Raw genomic sequence first — 15645 nt, forward strand, 5'->3', positions numbered from 1 at the left:
CCAGCGTCCACCTGCAGGACAGGCGGAGGGCGAGCTTCAGAACGCAGCCGAGGAGCAGGGGGCTGCTCGGCGTTTGCAGGCTTTGTCCCTCGGGTCACAGGTGGCTGGGCACCGAGCACATTCAGCCTGTGCGGGGTCAGCACACCTGGGGCTGCAGGAGGCACAGGTACAGCGCACACAAGCACCACCCGGGCCAGCAGCCCACAGGAGCGCCAGCTCCTCCCCAGCGGCTCCACGCTGATCCGCTCCCTGCTGACGCCTGGGAAGACGCCCCTGCACCCATGTGGGAGACCCAGATGGAGCCACTGGCTTCAGCCTGCCCAGCCCCAGCTGTTCCAGGCATCCAAGGAACAAGCCGGCACTTCACTCCGCTTTTCAAATAAACCTTTGCAAACACGTAGTAACTATTCCAGTTTGAGACAACAAACAAGCCCATATGCTAAGTTTTATTTATGGCCAAAGTAACATCAAAAGACAACTTGTTTTCCATGCTTCCAACAAAAAGGGTGGTGGTGGGGTGGTCTCCAGCAGGCCCCTGGCTTCTCACTCCCGTACACCCTCGCCCAGCCTTCATGCTTCTCGTTCTCAACTTCTGGGCCTGAGGGAGGGGCAGTGCCACTGATGGGGAGTGTTGCAGGACTTGGCGAGAAAAGTCACCAAACGGTGCTGCGGTCCCGGGAAGCACCGCCGTGAGCCTCTGCCGCGCCCGGCGAAGGCCCCAGTCACGTGTCCGTGCGCAGGCCGCCACAGGTTTGCCAGCCTCACTCTGCACCCCCTCAACACGGCTATGGGAAGAGAACTGTACGGGGTAAGGAAGGTCAGCGCTCGCCCACAGGATGGACTCGGAAAGCCTGGAACTCAGCTAAAAGCTGCACGCGTAGGTCTTGTCCCCACCGTATCTGTCCCACAAGGGACTTGAGCAACGCCTTGCGCTCGGGGAAGCCCTCTGGCTCGTCGCTCACTCGCACTTCTGAGCGGCAGTTGGACCTGTCGTTCCTTTGGGAGAAATTACTAAAACGACACAATTCCAAAGAAGCACGAAGACATTCTCGTTGTCACTGGCGGGTCCAGTGCCTGGCGTGCCTGCCGGTTCCTTATTTAACACGACAGATCCACCTTTAGGACGCGTTCCGCGTGACAGTTCCCACGGGAAACCGGGAGTGTCCAGTTGCTGGTTTCCCTCCGCGGCTCCTGCTGCCAGGACAGTCTCCGCCATCTTGGCGCCAGGGTGCGTCAGGTGGGCGTCGGGAATACCAGGGACGTCCCTGCCCATGGGCCTGGCCCCTGAGGTAGCTGTCCATGCGTCCTTACCAAGTCCCTGGGGTGTGTCCAGTCACCTCCCACTGACTGCACACACCCGGGGGGCTGTGGGCGGGAGGCTGGGCGGGGCTCCCGGCACATTCCACGGTGTGGCGTGGCACTGTGGTGACAGGCTGGTTTTCAAGTGGCAGGTTTTACTGGTTCTACAGATTTCAGGACCCTCCGGCATCATCTGTGGAAACAAACACCAGAATGTCCAAGGCTGGCCTCAGGAAAGGCGTCTGCACCAGGCTGTACTTGGTAAGCTGCCTGCTGTCCTACGTGGGGACCTTGTACCCCTGCAGACGCCGTCTGGGCCCTGTGGGGGACGACGCGGGTTTGCCAAGCTCTGGACATCTCACCCCGACGCGCCCCAGTGGCCCGAGGACACGGCAGTGCACACACACGGCTCGAGCCTGCTGCAGCCCGGCGTGAGCTCACGTGCGCACGGAGCCATCAGCTCCGCCGTGGCCACAGGGGCCAGCAGTGCTACCAGGTGGCTCTCGGCAGAGCCACGGCTTCTGCACCAAGGAGACCGAGGCCTTTGCCTCAGCAGCGACGGCCGCCTGGGGACAGCAGGGCTGTGGGCGCGGGGGCCAGCGTCCGAGGAGACGCCCAGCCCTGCTCTGTAGTGAGCCCACCAGGCGGCGGCCCTGCCTCCCACGTGCACACAGCACCACGCAGAGATGGGCCACGGCGGGACGGTGGCAGCACGCCAAGTGCCGAGAGGAATCTGCCGGCCATGGAGGAGCCGCAACCACAGGAAAGCGAGGACCACAAGACAGAGGACCGCCTGTGCCCGACAAAACAAGGAACAGGGCCGGCGTAGCGGGTAAAGCCGCCCCTGCAGCGCCAGCACCCCTTATGGGCGCCGGTTCGAGTCCCGGCTGCTCCTCTTCCCTGGCCTGGGCAAGGCAGCGGAGGGCGGCCCAACTGTTTGGGCCCCTGCACCCTTGAGACCTGAAGAAGCTCCTGGCTCCTGGCTTCAGCTTGGCTCAGCTCTGGCTCTCGCAGCCATTTCGTGAGTGAACCCGCAGCTGGAAGATCAAATTCTTCCAAATAAACCTTAAACACAAAACAAAAAACCTGGCTCGTCTTATGTAACTGCTTGCATCCGGCCTGCATCGTTGCACAAGAGCACAGGGCAACAGGCAAGTGCCCCCTGGTGGAAAGGGAGGCGTAGTGCAGGCTGCGAGTCCGTGCAGGGCCTGGAGGATTTCCACAGACTTCACAGAGTTACTGACCTCAAAGTCTGAAACCGAAATGTGGGCATTTGGGGCCTCAGACGAGGGGTGCCCAGCCCTGCCAGGAGGGAACGGGAATGAGGAGAGTGGGCCCGGGCTGCCCGTCTCGCCGGTTCCCAGGGGACGGCAGCGCTGTGCGCAGGCCGAGTGGGAGATCCCCACGCCAGCGCCAGGGACAGGACAGATGACCAGGGAGCCCCGGGCCCAGAGGTCTCGGCCTAGCACAGGAGGCGCAGGGAGAAGCCGCAGCAGACACCAAAGCTCCCGGAAGCCTGGGCTAACAGCACAGCAAAGCTGTGAGGACGAGGACGCAACCCTGAGAGCCCCAGAACAGAACAGGCAGAGCACAGAGTCCTACAGACAGACAGACAGACAGCCCGGGAGATGCCGACAGGGTGCATCTCGGGGACAAAGACGACAGGAAAAAACAGCAAGGAAGTCAGAGTATTCTTGAACTAGAGAAAACCAAAACAGAACCACAGGGCGGCGCTGTGCCATCTACAGCGGGTAAAGCCCCGGCCTGCGGCGCCGCCATCCCACATGGGCGCCGGTTCCAGCCCCGGCTGCTCTCTGTCCAGCTCTCTGCTCTGGCCTGGGAAAGCAGAGAGGCCCGAGGCCTTGGGCCCTGCACCCGCGTGGGAGACCAGGAAGAGGCTCCTGGCTTCCCACCTGCTCAGCTCCAGCCGCTGGGCCATTTGGGGAGTGAACCGGCGGCTCGCTCTCCCCCTCTAACACCAACTCTCAAATAAACCAATCGTAAAAACAAATAACCACCACAAACTGAGCAAGAATAAAACGTTCTACACAAAACTTCCAAACGCCAAGGGAGGCGCAGCCCAAGAACCCCGCAGCGCAGCGCGCGCCCCACGCACTGAGCAGCGGGCGCCCAGGGCAGCGCCATCAGCGCCAGCGAGTGGGCAGGAGCCCCACACTCAGTGCCACAGGGCAGCCGCGCCGCCCCACCCTGGGGTCTGCGGGGCCAGCACGAGGCAGCAGCGGGCGCTGGCCTGAGGAGGGCGTCCCGGTGCCGGTCAGGAACGGAGCGACACGGCTGAGTGCGGACACACGTGCCTCAGTGAACTGGGGGCGGCATCTGGCCCAGGAGCCCGAGTGACCGAGCCTCCTGTCCACGCAGACGCCCCGGCTCCCGGCTTCAGCGTGGCCCTGCTCTGGCTGTGTGGGCGCCTGGCGGAGGGGAGCGCCGTCTGTCTCTGCCTCTCACGCACGGGGAACGCCACACGTGGCCTGGGCGCTAGAGCACCAGGCCCGCCGACAGCACCGGGCGGCCCCCCAAGAGGGACGCTGCTTTAACAGCGCTCTCCCCGCCTCTGAGCCCATCTCCGCAGTGGAAGCAAAGACGGACACGGACGTCGTGCAGGCCGGGGGCTCCGCGGCGGGGCCGGGCCAGCAGAGGGCCCCATCACCGTCACCGAGGGAAGTCGGATCTCAGCACCTGATGGAAAGGCCTGGCAAGAAGGCGTGGACGGGGGAGGGGCAGATGACCCGAGCGACTCCGTGACGGAGACGCAGGGGAGCAAGGGGACAGCCACCACGGCCATCACCTGGGGGGAGGAGTGGCTGGAAGGGGGTGCGGCTTCCCCAGCTGCGTGGTCACATGGTGTCCCCACGCGAGTGGACATGGCCGCCCTGCCATGGGGGTGGGGGTGTTTTCTATTAGTGACGCGCCACACCCAGGCCCCTCAGGGCTCCTGTGGGAGCCTCTCAGCTCGCCAGGGCCGCGGGGCAGGCAGGCAGGGCCCTGCGGGCCACACAGTCCGCGGACGCGAGGGGCGCAGTACCGGCGTCTGGCTCTCGGAGTCTTTTGGACACTTCGATGCCGTTCTCTTCTAACTTCCTCTTCGCACAGTCCTGACACGCGCTCCCTGAAAGACGGAAACGAACTGAGAGGCGCCCGGCTCCGAGGCTCGGGTACAAACACGCGCGGTGGGGTTCACGCTCTCACCACAGGGACGCGTGGCAGTCACGGTGTCCTCTCCCACGGAGAGAGCTGGAAGGGGAAGGCCCAGGGCGACATCAGAGCCCCGGGGCGGCACCACCCACTTCCTGTCTGTGGAGACGCCCCTTCCACCCCAGGGACTCCGAAGGGGACACCCGTGCTCAAGCGCCCGGGACGTGCAGGCAGGTAGAGGCCGGGCCGCGGGCGCACTCACGGTCAGCAGGCCCTGTGTGGGCTGCACACCTAGGCCCAGAGCCCTGCGGTCCCGACTGCCGACAGGGGCACGGCACGGATCCGCCTTCCCTGCGACCCCGCCACCCAGGCGGGTCTCGGACAGGACACGGCTCGTGGGTGAGGGGCCGTGCCTCCCCGCGGACGGCGAGCCCCCGCAGGGCTGTGTCACCACGTGCTAACCACTCGGCATGAGCGGCACACCCGGGACTGCACAGCAGTGACAGGAAGACAAACGCGGAGGCCGAGACAGAGACGTGCCTTACCCAGCAAGGTGGTGCTGTCCACGCGCTCCGCGTCTGCAGGAGAGAGGGACCATCAGCGCGCTGGCCAGGGCTCCTCCGGCTGCCGGGACACAGCCAGGCTGGCCAGGAGTCACAGGCGACACCCAACGACTCATCAGTCCTCCTGCGACTTGGGGCCCCTCAGCTCCAGGGAAGAGAGGAAGCGCTGGGCTGCACCTGCACGCTCCAGGCGCCTGAGCCCCTCTGAGCTCTCGCCGGGTCCTGCCCTCCCGGGGAGAGCAGTGTGGGGGCAGGAGAGGTGGCGGCCAGGGCAGAGGGGAGGAAGGCCACTCCCTCCGCACGGAACGGTGCGTGCTGTTAGGCCAGGCTGCCCACCCCAGTCGCAGCGTCTGGGCACGACCTGGACAAGTCCTTCCCCTCACGGGCCTGTCCCAGCATCGTGAAGTCATCTACTTAGTGACAAAGAACACCACGGACGCTGCCATTGAGAAAATCAAGTCAGGGCCACACAGCCCGGAGCAGCAGCTCTGAGCAAGCTCCCAGCCCGGGGCAGGCGAGGCCGCCCACATCCCAGATGGGCTGTCCGCGTCCGAGCTGCTGCTCCACCTCCAGCCCCAGCTCCCTGTGCATGCACACGGGCAGGCAGCAGCTGCTGGCTCGAGTGCCCACGCCCAGCCACCCTGTGGGAGCCCAGGACTCCGTTCCCAGCTGCGGCTTCAGCCTGGCTCAGTTCCGCGAGGGACCAGTAGATGGCGATCTCTCCCCTCCCGCTCTCGCCTTTCCAACCAAATGAACGCAAACGTCCCCCGCGGTGCTGAGACGCCGGCCCTTCCAGGGAGCTGCTCCCGCCGGGCGCCTGGCCAACTCAACCACCCCGAAGCGAGGGCGTCACTGGGGCGGAGTTTGGCGTCATGACAAATTGATGTCAGCGGGCCTGGAAAATTCTGTGCTCGCTGTGGTTCAGCGTAACAGGACACCCGGACACCGACCGCACGGCCCAGTCGGCTCAGCCACCGCGGCCGCTGCGCGCGTGCAGCCTGGGGAGCGCGCGCCAACCAGCAGTACCGCACTTCACCGCTCACGCTCTCTTCAGAATCACTAAAAATGAGCAAAACGGACACAAGCTGCCGTGCACGAACAACAGTGCGGCTAGGGCAGCACAGTGACAAAGAGGAGGTCAGAGTTCCCCACCCACTGCGCGCTCCCCAGAAGCCCGCGATGAACACAGGCCGGGCTGACGGCAGGAGCCAGGAACTCCGTGCCGGACTCCCTGTGCGTGCGCGTGAGCAGGAAGCTGGACCAGAAGCGGAGCTGGGACTTGAACCCAGGCACTCGAACAGGAGACACAGGCATCCCAAGCAGCGACTCAACAGCCGCCCCCAACACTCGCCCCCGCCCCAAGACAGGCTCTGAAGAAGCAAAGGGCCTCGTAAGACCCCTGTGTGCGCCAGCTTCACTTTCCAAACGGGGCCGTGGGGCAGTGGTGCGCGAGGCCTGCACCTGCCCCGTGTCCGCCGCTGACGGAGCTGGCCTGCGTGTTCCTTCCCAGCGAAGGCAACGCACACAGTCAGGCATCCAGCTGAGACTGCGCTCAGCGTGAGCGTCACAGCTCTGTCCCTGGATGGTCACCGTCACGGCGACGACCCCAGTCTTCTCATTTTAAATCACACGAGATGAGGGGGCCGGGCTAAACGGCCTGCAGTGCCGGCATCCCACACGGGCACCGGTTCGAGTCCTGGCTGCTCTGCTTCTGGTCCAGCTCTCTGCTATGGCCTGGGAAAGCAGAAGGTGGCCCAGGTGCTTGGACCTGCGTGGGAGACCCAGAAGCTCCTGGCTCCCAGCTTCCACTTGGCCCAGCCCTGGCCATTGTGACTATTTGGGGAGTGAACCAGCACATGGAAGACCTCTCTCTGTAACTCTTCAAATAAATAAAGTAAATCTTTAAAACAAAAACACACACACAGAGTTTTTTAAAAAGCAAAACCAGGGGCCGGCGCCGCGGCTCACTAGGCTAATCCTCTGCCTGCGGCACCGGCACCCCAAGTTCTAGTCCCGGTCGAAGCGCCAGATTCTGTCCCGGCTGCTCCTCTTCCAGGTCAGCTCTCTGCTGTGGCCCGGGAAAGCAGTGGAGGATGGCCCAAGTGCTTGGGCCCTGCACCCGCATGGGAGACCAGGAGGAAGCACCTGGCTCTTGGCTTCGGATCGGTGCAGCGCGCTGGCCATAGCAGCCACTTGGGGGGTGAACCAACGGAAGGAAGACCTTTCTCTCTGTCTCTCTCTCACTGTCTAACTCTGCCTGTCAAGGAAGGACGGAAGGACGGAAGGACGGAAGGACGGAAGGAAGGAAGGAAAAGCAAAACCAGAAGTCGGGCGACTCTTCCTGCACGTGAATTCTACCCCCTCCCCCTGCCGAAAGGGAAAACCCCTGGAACAAAGAGCCCGCCAGTGGCGCGCTGGGAAGGAGAGAGGCCAACCTGGACTTGGCTGCTTGCAGATCTGGGTGGCCAGGTCCTGCACGTAGCCCGGGAAGTGGGCGAAGCAGTCCCCGTAGGACACCACTTTGATGCCGTGCAGCAGCATGTCCGCCTGGTGCTTGAAGAAGTGGTCCTGGTCCTCCTTGAGCGCCAGCATGTAGTGCTCCAGGCCCACCTTGTCCGGCACCGAGTACAGGAACAGGGCCTGGAAGATCTGGTCACGGAGGGTCTCCCCGCAGCCCAGGAACAGGAAGGACTTGGTGCGGTACAAGTTCTGCAGGACTTCCTGTGAGAAGCGGGAAGTCAGGAGAACCGCACCTGGCTCGAGGGTCGACAGAGCCTGCGCGTAACCGCGAAGCCACCGTGGTGCTGCGCCCCCCAGGGCTCCCCGGGGCCACACTGAGGACAGAGGCGGGTGCCCCGAGCCGGCGCGGTGATCTGCAGCACCAGGAGCCAACCCCGGGCAGCACGTGCCCTCTCGGCACCAACAGGGCGCCCCGGCGAGCGGCCAGGGCCCTGGGCAGTGGCTGCACGGGGTCAGCCCGTGCTCACCAGTTGCTGGCTCCCATCTCCTTGCATCAGCGACTGTGACACAAAGTAAGGACATGAACATCTACGAGTGCGGACCGCTCAGCCACACGCTCCATGGATGAACGATCGCACACTGGAACTCTGCAGAGGGAGGGGCTGTCAGAGCCCAGCGCCCTCGGGCGTGAGAGAGGAGAGGTGAGAAGGGGTCCAGTGACCGTGACCTGGGGGTGGGCACAGGGCCAGCAGCGAGCGTGGGGCTCACTCAGGCAGCCCACACAGCAGACACACACCGGGCAAGGGCTAGCCTCCGACACCAGCCCAGGCTCTGTGGGCCCAGGGTCCACCTGAGAAAAAGCCTGACCCTGGGTCTGCGAGTGAGGCCACACAGATGGTGCTGTCCCAGAGGCCGCTGGGAAGCTCCGGGAGCCACAGCGTTCCTGCACCTCATTCTGCAGAGGCCCGAGCTTTCAAGCCAGATTCTGAAAGCTAAAGAAACTGCTGAGCACAGGCGGGCCAGGCTTTCAGACAGAATGGACACAGGCGAGCAGAGTGGGAGGGGCAGCCGAGACACCGCTCCCGACGCAGCCCCGCTCCCGCACGGGCACCCACCGCCCGGCAGCACTGGCCCAGAGGGGCAGCCGAGACACTGCTCCCGACGGCAGCCCCGCTCCTGCACGGGCACCCACTGCCCGGCAGCACTGGCACAGAGGGGCAGCGTGGTGCTGCGCTTTTAAAGAAATCACGTGTTCCTTCCTGGCCACATAATGCCGCACCCTGAGGACAGGAGAACACGAGACATGGCCGTCCCTGGCAGCCCTGGGGCGGGGGCCGACCCCGGGGGTAGGAATGCCCGGAGCCTGGAGAACCACTCAGACCACAGCCTAAGGGTGGTGGCCACCGGAGTCCCCGGACACCACCAGTACCCACACAAGAGGAAGCGTACCATCACTTCTGGGTCCTGAGTGACGTCCTTGTAGCCCGACGGGTCCAGCACCACCCCACAGGGGTCCGTGTACAAGCCGTGGATGTGAAGAACCCCGTACTTCACGTGGCCTCTCGCCCACTGGAGGACCTGTCAAACCAGCAAGGCCGAGGAAACACACCTGGGCTACTTCATCTATGACAAGCTTATCCTCGGGAGCCGCGCCATGGCAGAGCGGGTATCCCATACAGGCGCTGGTTCAAGTCCTGGGAAAGCACTGGAAGACGGCTCAACCGCCTGGGCCCTGCACCCACGTGGGAGACCCGGAGGAAGCGCCTGGCTTCAGATCAGCACAGCTCCGGCCATTGAGGCCAATTGGGCAGTGAACCAGCAAATGGAAGACCTTTCTCTCTCTCTGCCTCTGCCTCTCTGTAACTCTGCCTTTCAAATAAATAATAAATCTTTTTTAAAAAAAAGAAAGAAAGAAGCCTTGGCATATATTGTAATCCCAAACTGCTGAAGAATCAACTCGCAGTAGGCCTGAGGGTGGCTCTGCTTTTCTTAACCCTGTGCCTCCTGCAATGACAAGAACCCCTGGGCCCAGATAGGACACACAGACAAACAGGGCAGGGCAGGCAGTGAGGAGAGCGTTGAGCAGCAAAGGGCAACCCTGGGCCCAAAGCTACCCTGAGGAAAAGGCTGGCTACACCCCAGCCCAACCCCACACCTCAGTCATGGCGCCCGCGTCCTCCCCAATTCTCCACGGTGCACGCACACGGCCTCCTGCACCCACAGCCTCCCCACACCACTCAGTCTCCCCTCATGCACACGGCCTCCTGCACCCACAGCCTCCTGTACCCACACAGCCTCCTGCACCCACAGCCTCCTGCACCCACACGGCCTCCTGTACCCACAGCCTCCTGCACACACACGGCCTCCTGCACACACACGGCCTCCTGTACCCACACGGCCTCCTGTACCCACAGCCTCCTGCACCCACACGGCCTCCTGCACCCACACGGCCTCCTGCACCCACACGGCCTCCTGTACCCACACGGCCTCCTGTACCCACACGGCCTCCTGCACCCACACGGCCTCCTGCACCCACACGGCCTCCTGCACCCACACGGCCTCCTGCACCCACACGGCCTCCTGCACCCACGGCCTCCTGCACCCACACAGCCTCCTGCACCCACACAGCCTCCTGCACCCACACAGCCTCCTGCGCCCACACGGCCTCCTGCACCCACACGGCCTCCTGTACCCACACGGCCTCCTGTACCCACACGGCCTCCTGCACCCACGGCCTCCTGCACCCACACGGCCTCCTGCACCCACACGGCCTCCTGTACCCACACGGCCTCCTGCACCCACACGGCCTCCTGCACCCACACGGCCTCCTGTACCCACACGGCCTCCTGCACCCACACGGCCTCCTGTACCCACACGGCCTCCTGTACCCACACGGCCTCCTACACCCACACAGCCTCCTACACCCACACAGCCTCCTACACCCACACAGCCTCCTGCACACACAGCCTCCTGCACACACACGGCCTCCTGCACACACACGGCCTCCTGTACCCACACGGCCTCCTGTACCCACAGCCTCCTGTACCCACACGGCCTCCTGTATCCACACAGCCTCCTGCACCCACAGCCTCCTGCACACCTTTGCCTTGTCCTTCAGGTCCAGGGACTCCATGGGCCTGCTCTGCTGCTGCCCGAAGAGCTCCAGCAGGTTGTCGTAGTTGGTGGTCAGCACCATGGTGCCCCTGTCCATCAGGCTCAGGATGGACTGCAGCACCACGGGGTTCTGGATGTGCTGCTCCAGGCTGTCGAAGACCTCCATCAGGCAGTCCTGGAAGAAGTTGGGCTTGGTGTCGCCCGTGCGCTATGGAGAGGTGGGGCCAGAGTCACACGTCAGCACCCGGCAGGTACCAAGCACCAGGCAGGCGCAGCAGGGTGGAAGGACAAAGGCGGCCTGCCGGCCTCGAGGGCACTCCCACCCCGGCGGCAGGGCAGGTGAGCACAGGCTTACGGCTCACGGAGAGGGTACACGCCAGCACAGCAGGGACGGGGCTGTCACAGCGGGCAGTGGGCCTCTGACAAGGGGACACTGAAGCAAAGGCCAGTGAGTGAGGGCCTGGGAGAGGTCTAGGCAGGAGAAGCCAATCGTCTCCATCTCTCAGTTCCTCCCCATTGTTCTCCCACGGTGATCCTGTCCCATGCCAACCTTCCACTCTACAACCACACCCTCCACCTTACCATCACCAAGAGCTCCAGTCTGCAGAACCTCTGGCCCAACCCCGGGGTCCAACCACCCCCTCCTGGCCACGCAACCCAGGGAGTCTCAACCCCACCTGGCCTGCTTTCCGTCACCCAGGAAGCAGGTGGGCACCCTGGCCCCTCACCCTGGCCCCAGCACAGCCACCCTCCACTCTGCCCCGCTGCTCCAACTGCCCTGACTCCTCCTCACGGGGCTTTCACAAACGCACAGGAGGAACGAGAAGAGCCGCTGACATGCCACGACTACACAGAGGTTCCTGGAGGCCGCCCAGCAACCCGCTATCTGCGCTGTCCATCGGCCCTTCCCCTCCCCGCCTGCAACAGGAACAGGGGCCAGCAGACCAACTCTAAGAGGCCAGTCAGGATTCTGGCCCCGTGGGCCACACAGCCTCGGCTGGCGGCCGCGCACCTCTGCCACAGATGCACAGGAGCAGCCGCCGACGGCAGGTGAGTGGGCAGGCGTGGCGGGTACCAGCAGAAGAGACAGCAGGCCAAGTCAGCCCACGGCTGTCACTTGCCAATCCCTGTGCTGATGGTAGCTGTCCCTCCCTGACAGGACCCCCACACTTCCCAGCCCCCGGGGGCGAGGCACAGCCCTGACCACGGCTCTGGCCAAGGAGCGGCCTGGGTGACTCGGAGCAATGAGCAGGACCCCCACTCCCTCTCCCTCCCCCGGTGGCTGGACAACAGCAGGGGGCCTGGGCCCCTGCGGACACCCTGGGCTGCCTCCCGAGACTCCTGCAGGAGAATCGTGGCCTCTGCACACTGGAGCCACAGGGTCCCTCCCACAGCAGCCCAAACTCTGCTCCTCCCCCTCTCTCGATTGGTCAGACATCGGCCTCACCTTCCCACTCCAGTTCTCAGAGGGCCACGGTGCAGCCTCAGTAAATGTTTGCACAAGTAACAGCCAGGGCCCTGCCGCACCGCCCAGCTCCCCAGCACTCGTGCCCGCAGGCCCCAGCTGTGCACCCGCCGGGGGGCGGCCCTCCCTCGGCTGGCTCAGACCACTTGGTGGCTGTCCCCACAGCACTGCTGCTGCTCCTCCCTGTGCCCTCACATCCACCACAGACAAACAAGTCGTCCCTTCTCCCATCTGGAGAGATGTGGCTGACCTGCTGAGACCCCACAGACACACCTAACGCGGCACGGCAGAGAGGCTCTCACGGTCGGGCTCGGCTCTGCCCACGCGAGTTAAATGATGGCCCCTGACGCACTGGCAGCGGCCGGGAAACGGACTCCACATGGCTGGCAGGCGGGGTTCAGCGAGTCGCCCGACCTGTGTGGAGCCGAGAGCTGCCCGGGAAGCCTCGCGCGCTCGTCTGGACTTACAGGGGACATCTTCCGGATCAGGTCGTGGGCAACGACCAGCAGGTCCCGGTCCTTCGTCACCTTCCTGCGGAACTCGGCCACGTCCCCCGGGTGCAGCACCTCCAGCTGCTCCGCGGCCTCGATGACGGCCTCGATACAGCTTCTCCAGGAGCACAGCGCGGGGATCCCCGGGGCCACGGCCGCGCTGACCCCCGTCCCGATGACCAGCAGCAGCTCCTGCGGCTGTTTCCGGATGAGGCTTTTCAAAAACTTTCTACTTAAAAACAAGGAGGGGGGGTCGTCACGGGAGTCTGAAAGGATCTGTGACCCTGGGGTCAAGTGCAGCCATGTCCCAGGACACAGCCCCCCTCTACTACCAGAGGACAAAGCTTGGGACCCGAGTTGCCAAGCGTTCAGCACGCGTGTCAGTGATACACAGCCAAGAATAAAAAGCGCAGCCATCTCGTCTCCCTCCAGAGCGCAAATCGCCCACCGCTACCAAGCAGCCAGGGGCCGGACACCCGGCTGCCCTGGGACGCCCTCGGCCCACGCCGGGTGCCTGCTTCCAGTGCCAGCTCCCCCACTCACAACCCAGCCTGGGAGGCAGGTGGTGATGCCCGGGTGTTTGGGCCCCGTCACCCATGTGGAAGACACAGATGGAGGGCCAGGCGCCTGGCTCTGCAAGCATCTGGGGAATGACCTAGCAGGTGGAAGCTCTGTGTGTGTGTGTGTGTGTGTTTCAAATAAAAATATATACAAACTACGATGACGAACGATCCCTGCTCGCAGGGCCCGGCGGGCAGACTCCCCGCACTCTCGAGCAAGTGCACCCCCGCCCGCTCACTCACGACAGGCACAGCCTGCTGTCCGCTCACTCGGACACTGGCCAGGCTCGGACGCGACCCCTCTCGCCACTTGCTGCCTGGTCCGGAGACCAGACCACAGTCGCTCCCCTGACAGAAGATGCCTTCCGGAATGTTTCTTAGGTGGAAGCCAAGGGTGCGAGCCCTGCTGAGCCAGCGTGTTCATTTCCCCCCGCAGGTCTACGCAGCATCATGGACTCAGTCAGTGCTGCACACGTCATGTCTGCCTGGCGGCACGACGGCTCCATTTACCTTGACTTCTGTTCACTCCTATTTGCTGCCTTCTCCACTGACTCCATCTGTGACCCCTAAAGAGAAATATTCGTCAGAAATGGCTTCCAATTCCCAGATCCAAGTTCTTTCATCAGCAGAACCCAGGGAGAGAGGGAAGGCGAGGGTAAACTCTCAGGCACACACCCGAGGTGTCCCTGCGCCGCTGTTCCTGGCCTTGCGCAACCGCGGCTCCGCAGGTGCCCGGCACGGGCAGCACGGATGGTGAATCGGCTGACGGGGCCCCCGCGGCGGCCTCCACCTGACAGTGTCCTCTAGGACACTAGCTTCCGACGGCTAAGAACACAGCGACTCCACGGGGGGAGGAAAATGGCGAGTGACAGAACAAAGCCAAGCCAGGCCGTGGTTCTCAGAGGCAGTTCTGGGCCGGCAGCACTGCAGGGTAGCGGGTGAAGCTGCTGCTCCAGACCCCAGCATCCCATACAGGAGGAGCCAGTTCGAGTCCCAGCTGCCCCGTTTTCCTCCTGCTCCCTTCTAATGTGCCTGAGAAGGCAGCAGCAGGTGGCCCGGGTACTTGGGCCCCTGCCACTCACCGGGGAAGCTCTGATGGCGATCTGAGCTCTTGTAGCCATTTGGGGAGTGAGCCAGTGGATGGCTCCCCCCTCCCCCCTCTTTCCATCACTCTGCCTTTAAAATAAGTCTTCAAACAAATAAAAAAAGGCAGAAAACCCTCCTACAGGTGCCCCCGACCCCTACTAAGGTGAAGACAGTGAGGCTCACAGCCAGCCGCACCTGCCGGGGAACAGGCTGGCAGGACTCCGCCCACCCGCCAGGGTCACTACCATCAGTGTCCTCAGAAGTCAAACAGGTTTTATTGTTTAGCCTACTAGGCATTTCCTAAGGAAAGCTACAAACACTGCGGTTCTCCACTCTGTAACACCTCCATGATATGAGCAGCCCAGGACGCGGGCTGGCCCGGAGGCTCAATGACTCAGCTCACGGGCCCCAGGCCTCCATTCAACAGCCCAGGCCCTGACCTGTCTATGAGGCTGCCCCAGACAGAGCTCCAGAGCCAACTCCTGTTCTCCCCTGTTAGAAGTCAGCGTGAGACGCTCATCAGCTGACTAATCAGACTGCCCTCCCCCCCACTGTCCTGCCCGGGGAGAGACGCCTTCCGCACACAACGTGTCAGAATATTTCTAAACAGACACAGGCCCACCAGGGATGTAAGGAACCAGGTGTCCTCGATGCTACCACGGTAAAGAACCTAAAAAACCTACCTCCAGTTCTTTCAGCTACTGTTCAACTGCTTTTGATTCGCCACATATTCATGATTCAAGTTATAGGTTTGAAGTCTAAGCAGTGCATTTACACATCTACCAAAAAGTATCAACCAATTAGGCTTTAGTCAGCTGTTCTGAACTCCAAAACTAAGTGACTTCCAAGTTTCCAAGAGAACAGGCCATCACCACGCTCGGCACTCACGTAACAGACGGGAGCTTTGCTTCTGGGTGTCCTGTGGCTGCCTGCAGCACTGCAAGCCCCACCCTCAGAGCCACTCCCACAGCCTCACCTCCACAGGCAGCTGGGCCGCGACACGGAGGCCGATGCCAGCTGAGACTCCAAGTAGCCCCCAGGGAAGCTGCAGCGCCGCGCCGCACCGCGGCCCGTATTTAGTCATTCACAGCTCACTGTAACGCTGCGCGTGCAAAGACATTACCTCACCTCCTGTTTCCCAACAGCACTACCAGCAGAGCCAAATCTCCCCGTTTTCCAACCCAGGTCCAGGCAGGAGACTTCTAATCAAGCAGCAGCTCGAGTTTCCGCGGGACGGCAGCACCTGGCATCCTGCGCACTCCCACACGCCGCCTTCCTGAGCCAATCCGACTCGATGTCTCAAAGCCCTTCTCAGAGGCCTTTCAGACGCCGCATCTTCTGGTTCCCTTGGTAACCGTGTCGTCAGCAGTTTGCAGGCCCAAAGCCAAGACATCTTAGCAACCTGGTTTTTTGTTTTGCTCTGTTTTTCCCAAAGATCTATCAGCATTTCCTGA

General features: G+C 63.1%; 1 protein-coding gene across 2 annotated transcripts; it reads right to left on the reverse strand.

Moving 5' to 3' along the window:
- Positions 1-418: 418 nt before the first annotated feature.
- Positions 419-15188, reverse strand: FAM118A (family with sequence similarity 118 member A). Of its 2 annotated transcripts, none has more exons than XM_062202702.1 (9): positions 15168-15188; positions 13616-13671; positions 12522-12774; positions 10576-10797; positions 8925-9053; positions 7451-7736; positions 4998-5030; positions 4343-4426; positions 419-1492 (listed from the first exon to the last, which is right to left on the reverse strand). In XM_062202702.1, exons 2-9 carry the CDS (start codon positions 13660-13662, stop codon positions 1473-1475), a joined length of 1074 nt encoding a protein of 357 aa, XP_062058686.1. In that variant the 5' UTR covers positions 13663-13671; positions 15168-15188; the 3' UTR covers positions 419-1472. The 2 variants fall into 2 exon arrangements, with proteins under 2 accessions (XP_062058686.1, XP_062058685.1); XM_062202701.1 differs by having other exon boundaries at positions 12522-12777; positions 15168-15182.
- Positions 15189-15645: the final 457 nt, after the last annotated feature.

This window comes from Lepus europaeus, chromosome 10, assembly GCF_033115175.1.
Source record: "Lepus europaeus isolate LE1 chromosome 10, mLepTim1.pri, whole genome shotgun sequence".
In the NCBI taxonomy this organism is placed as follows: domain Eukaryota; kingdom Metazoa; phylum Chordata; class Mammalia; order Lagomorpha; family Leporidae; genus Lepus; species Lepus europaeus.

Coding starts and splice junctions, on each gene's coding strand:
- FAM118A (XM_062202701.1), bottom strand. CDS start 13,662: ATGGAGTCAGTGGAGAAGGCAGCAAATAGGAGTGAACAGAAGTCAAG. Junction 12,778..13,615: donor AGGAGTGAACAGAAGTCAAG/GTAAATGGAGCC, acceptor CTTGTTTTTAAG/TAGAAAGTTTTTGAAAAGCC. Junction 1,493..4,342: donor ACTCCGAGAGCCAGACGCCG/GTACTGCGCCCC, acceptor TTGTTTCCACAG/ATGATGCCGGAGGGTCCTGA.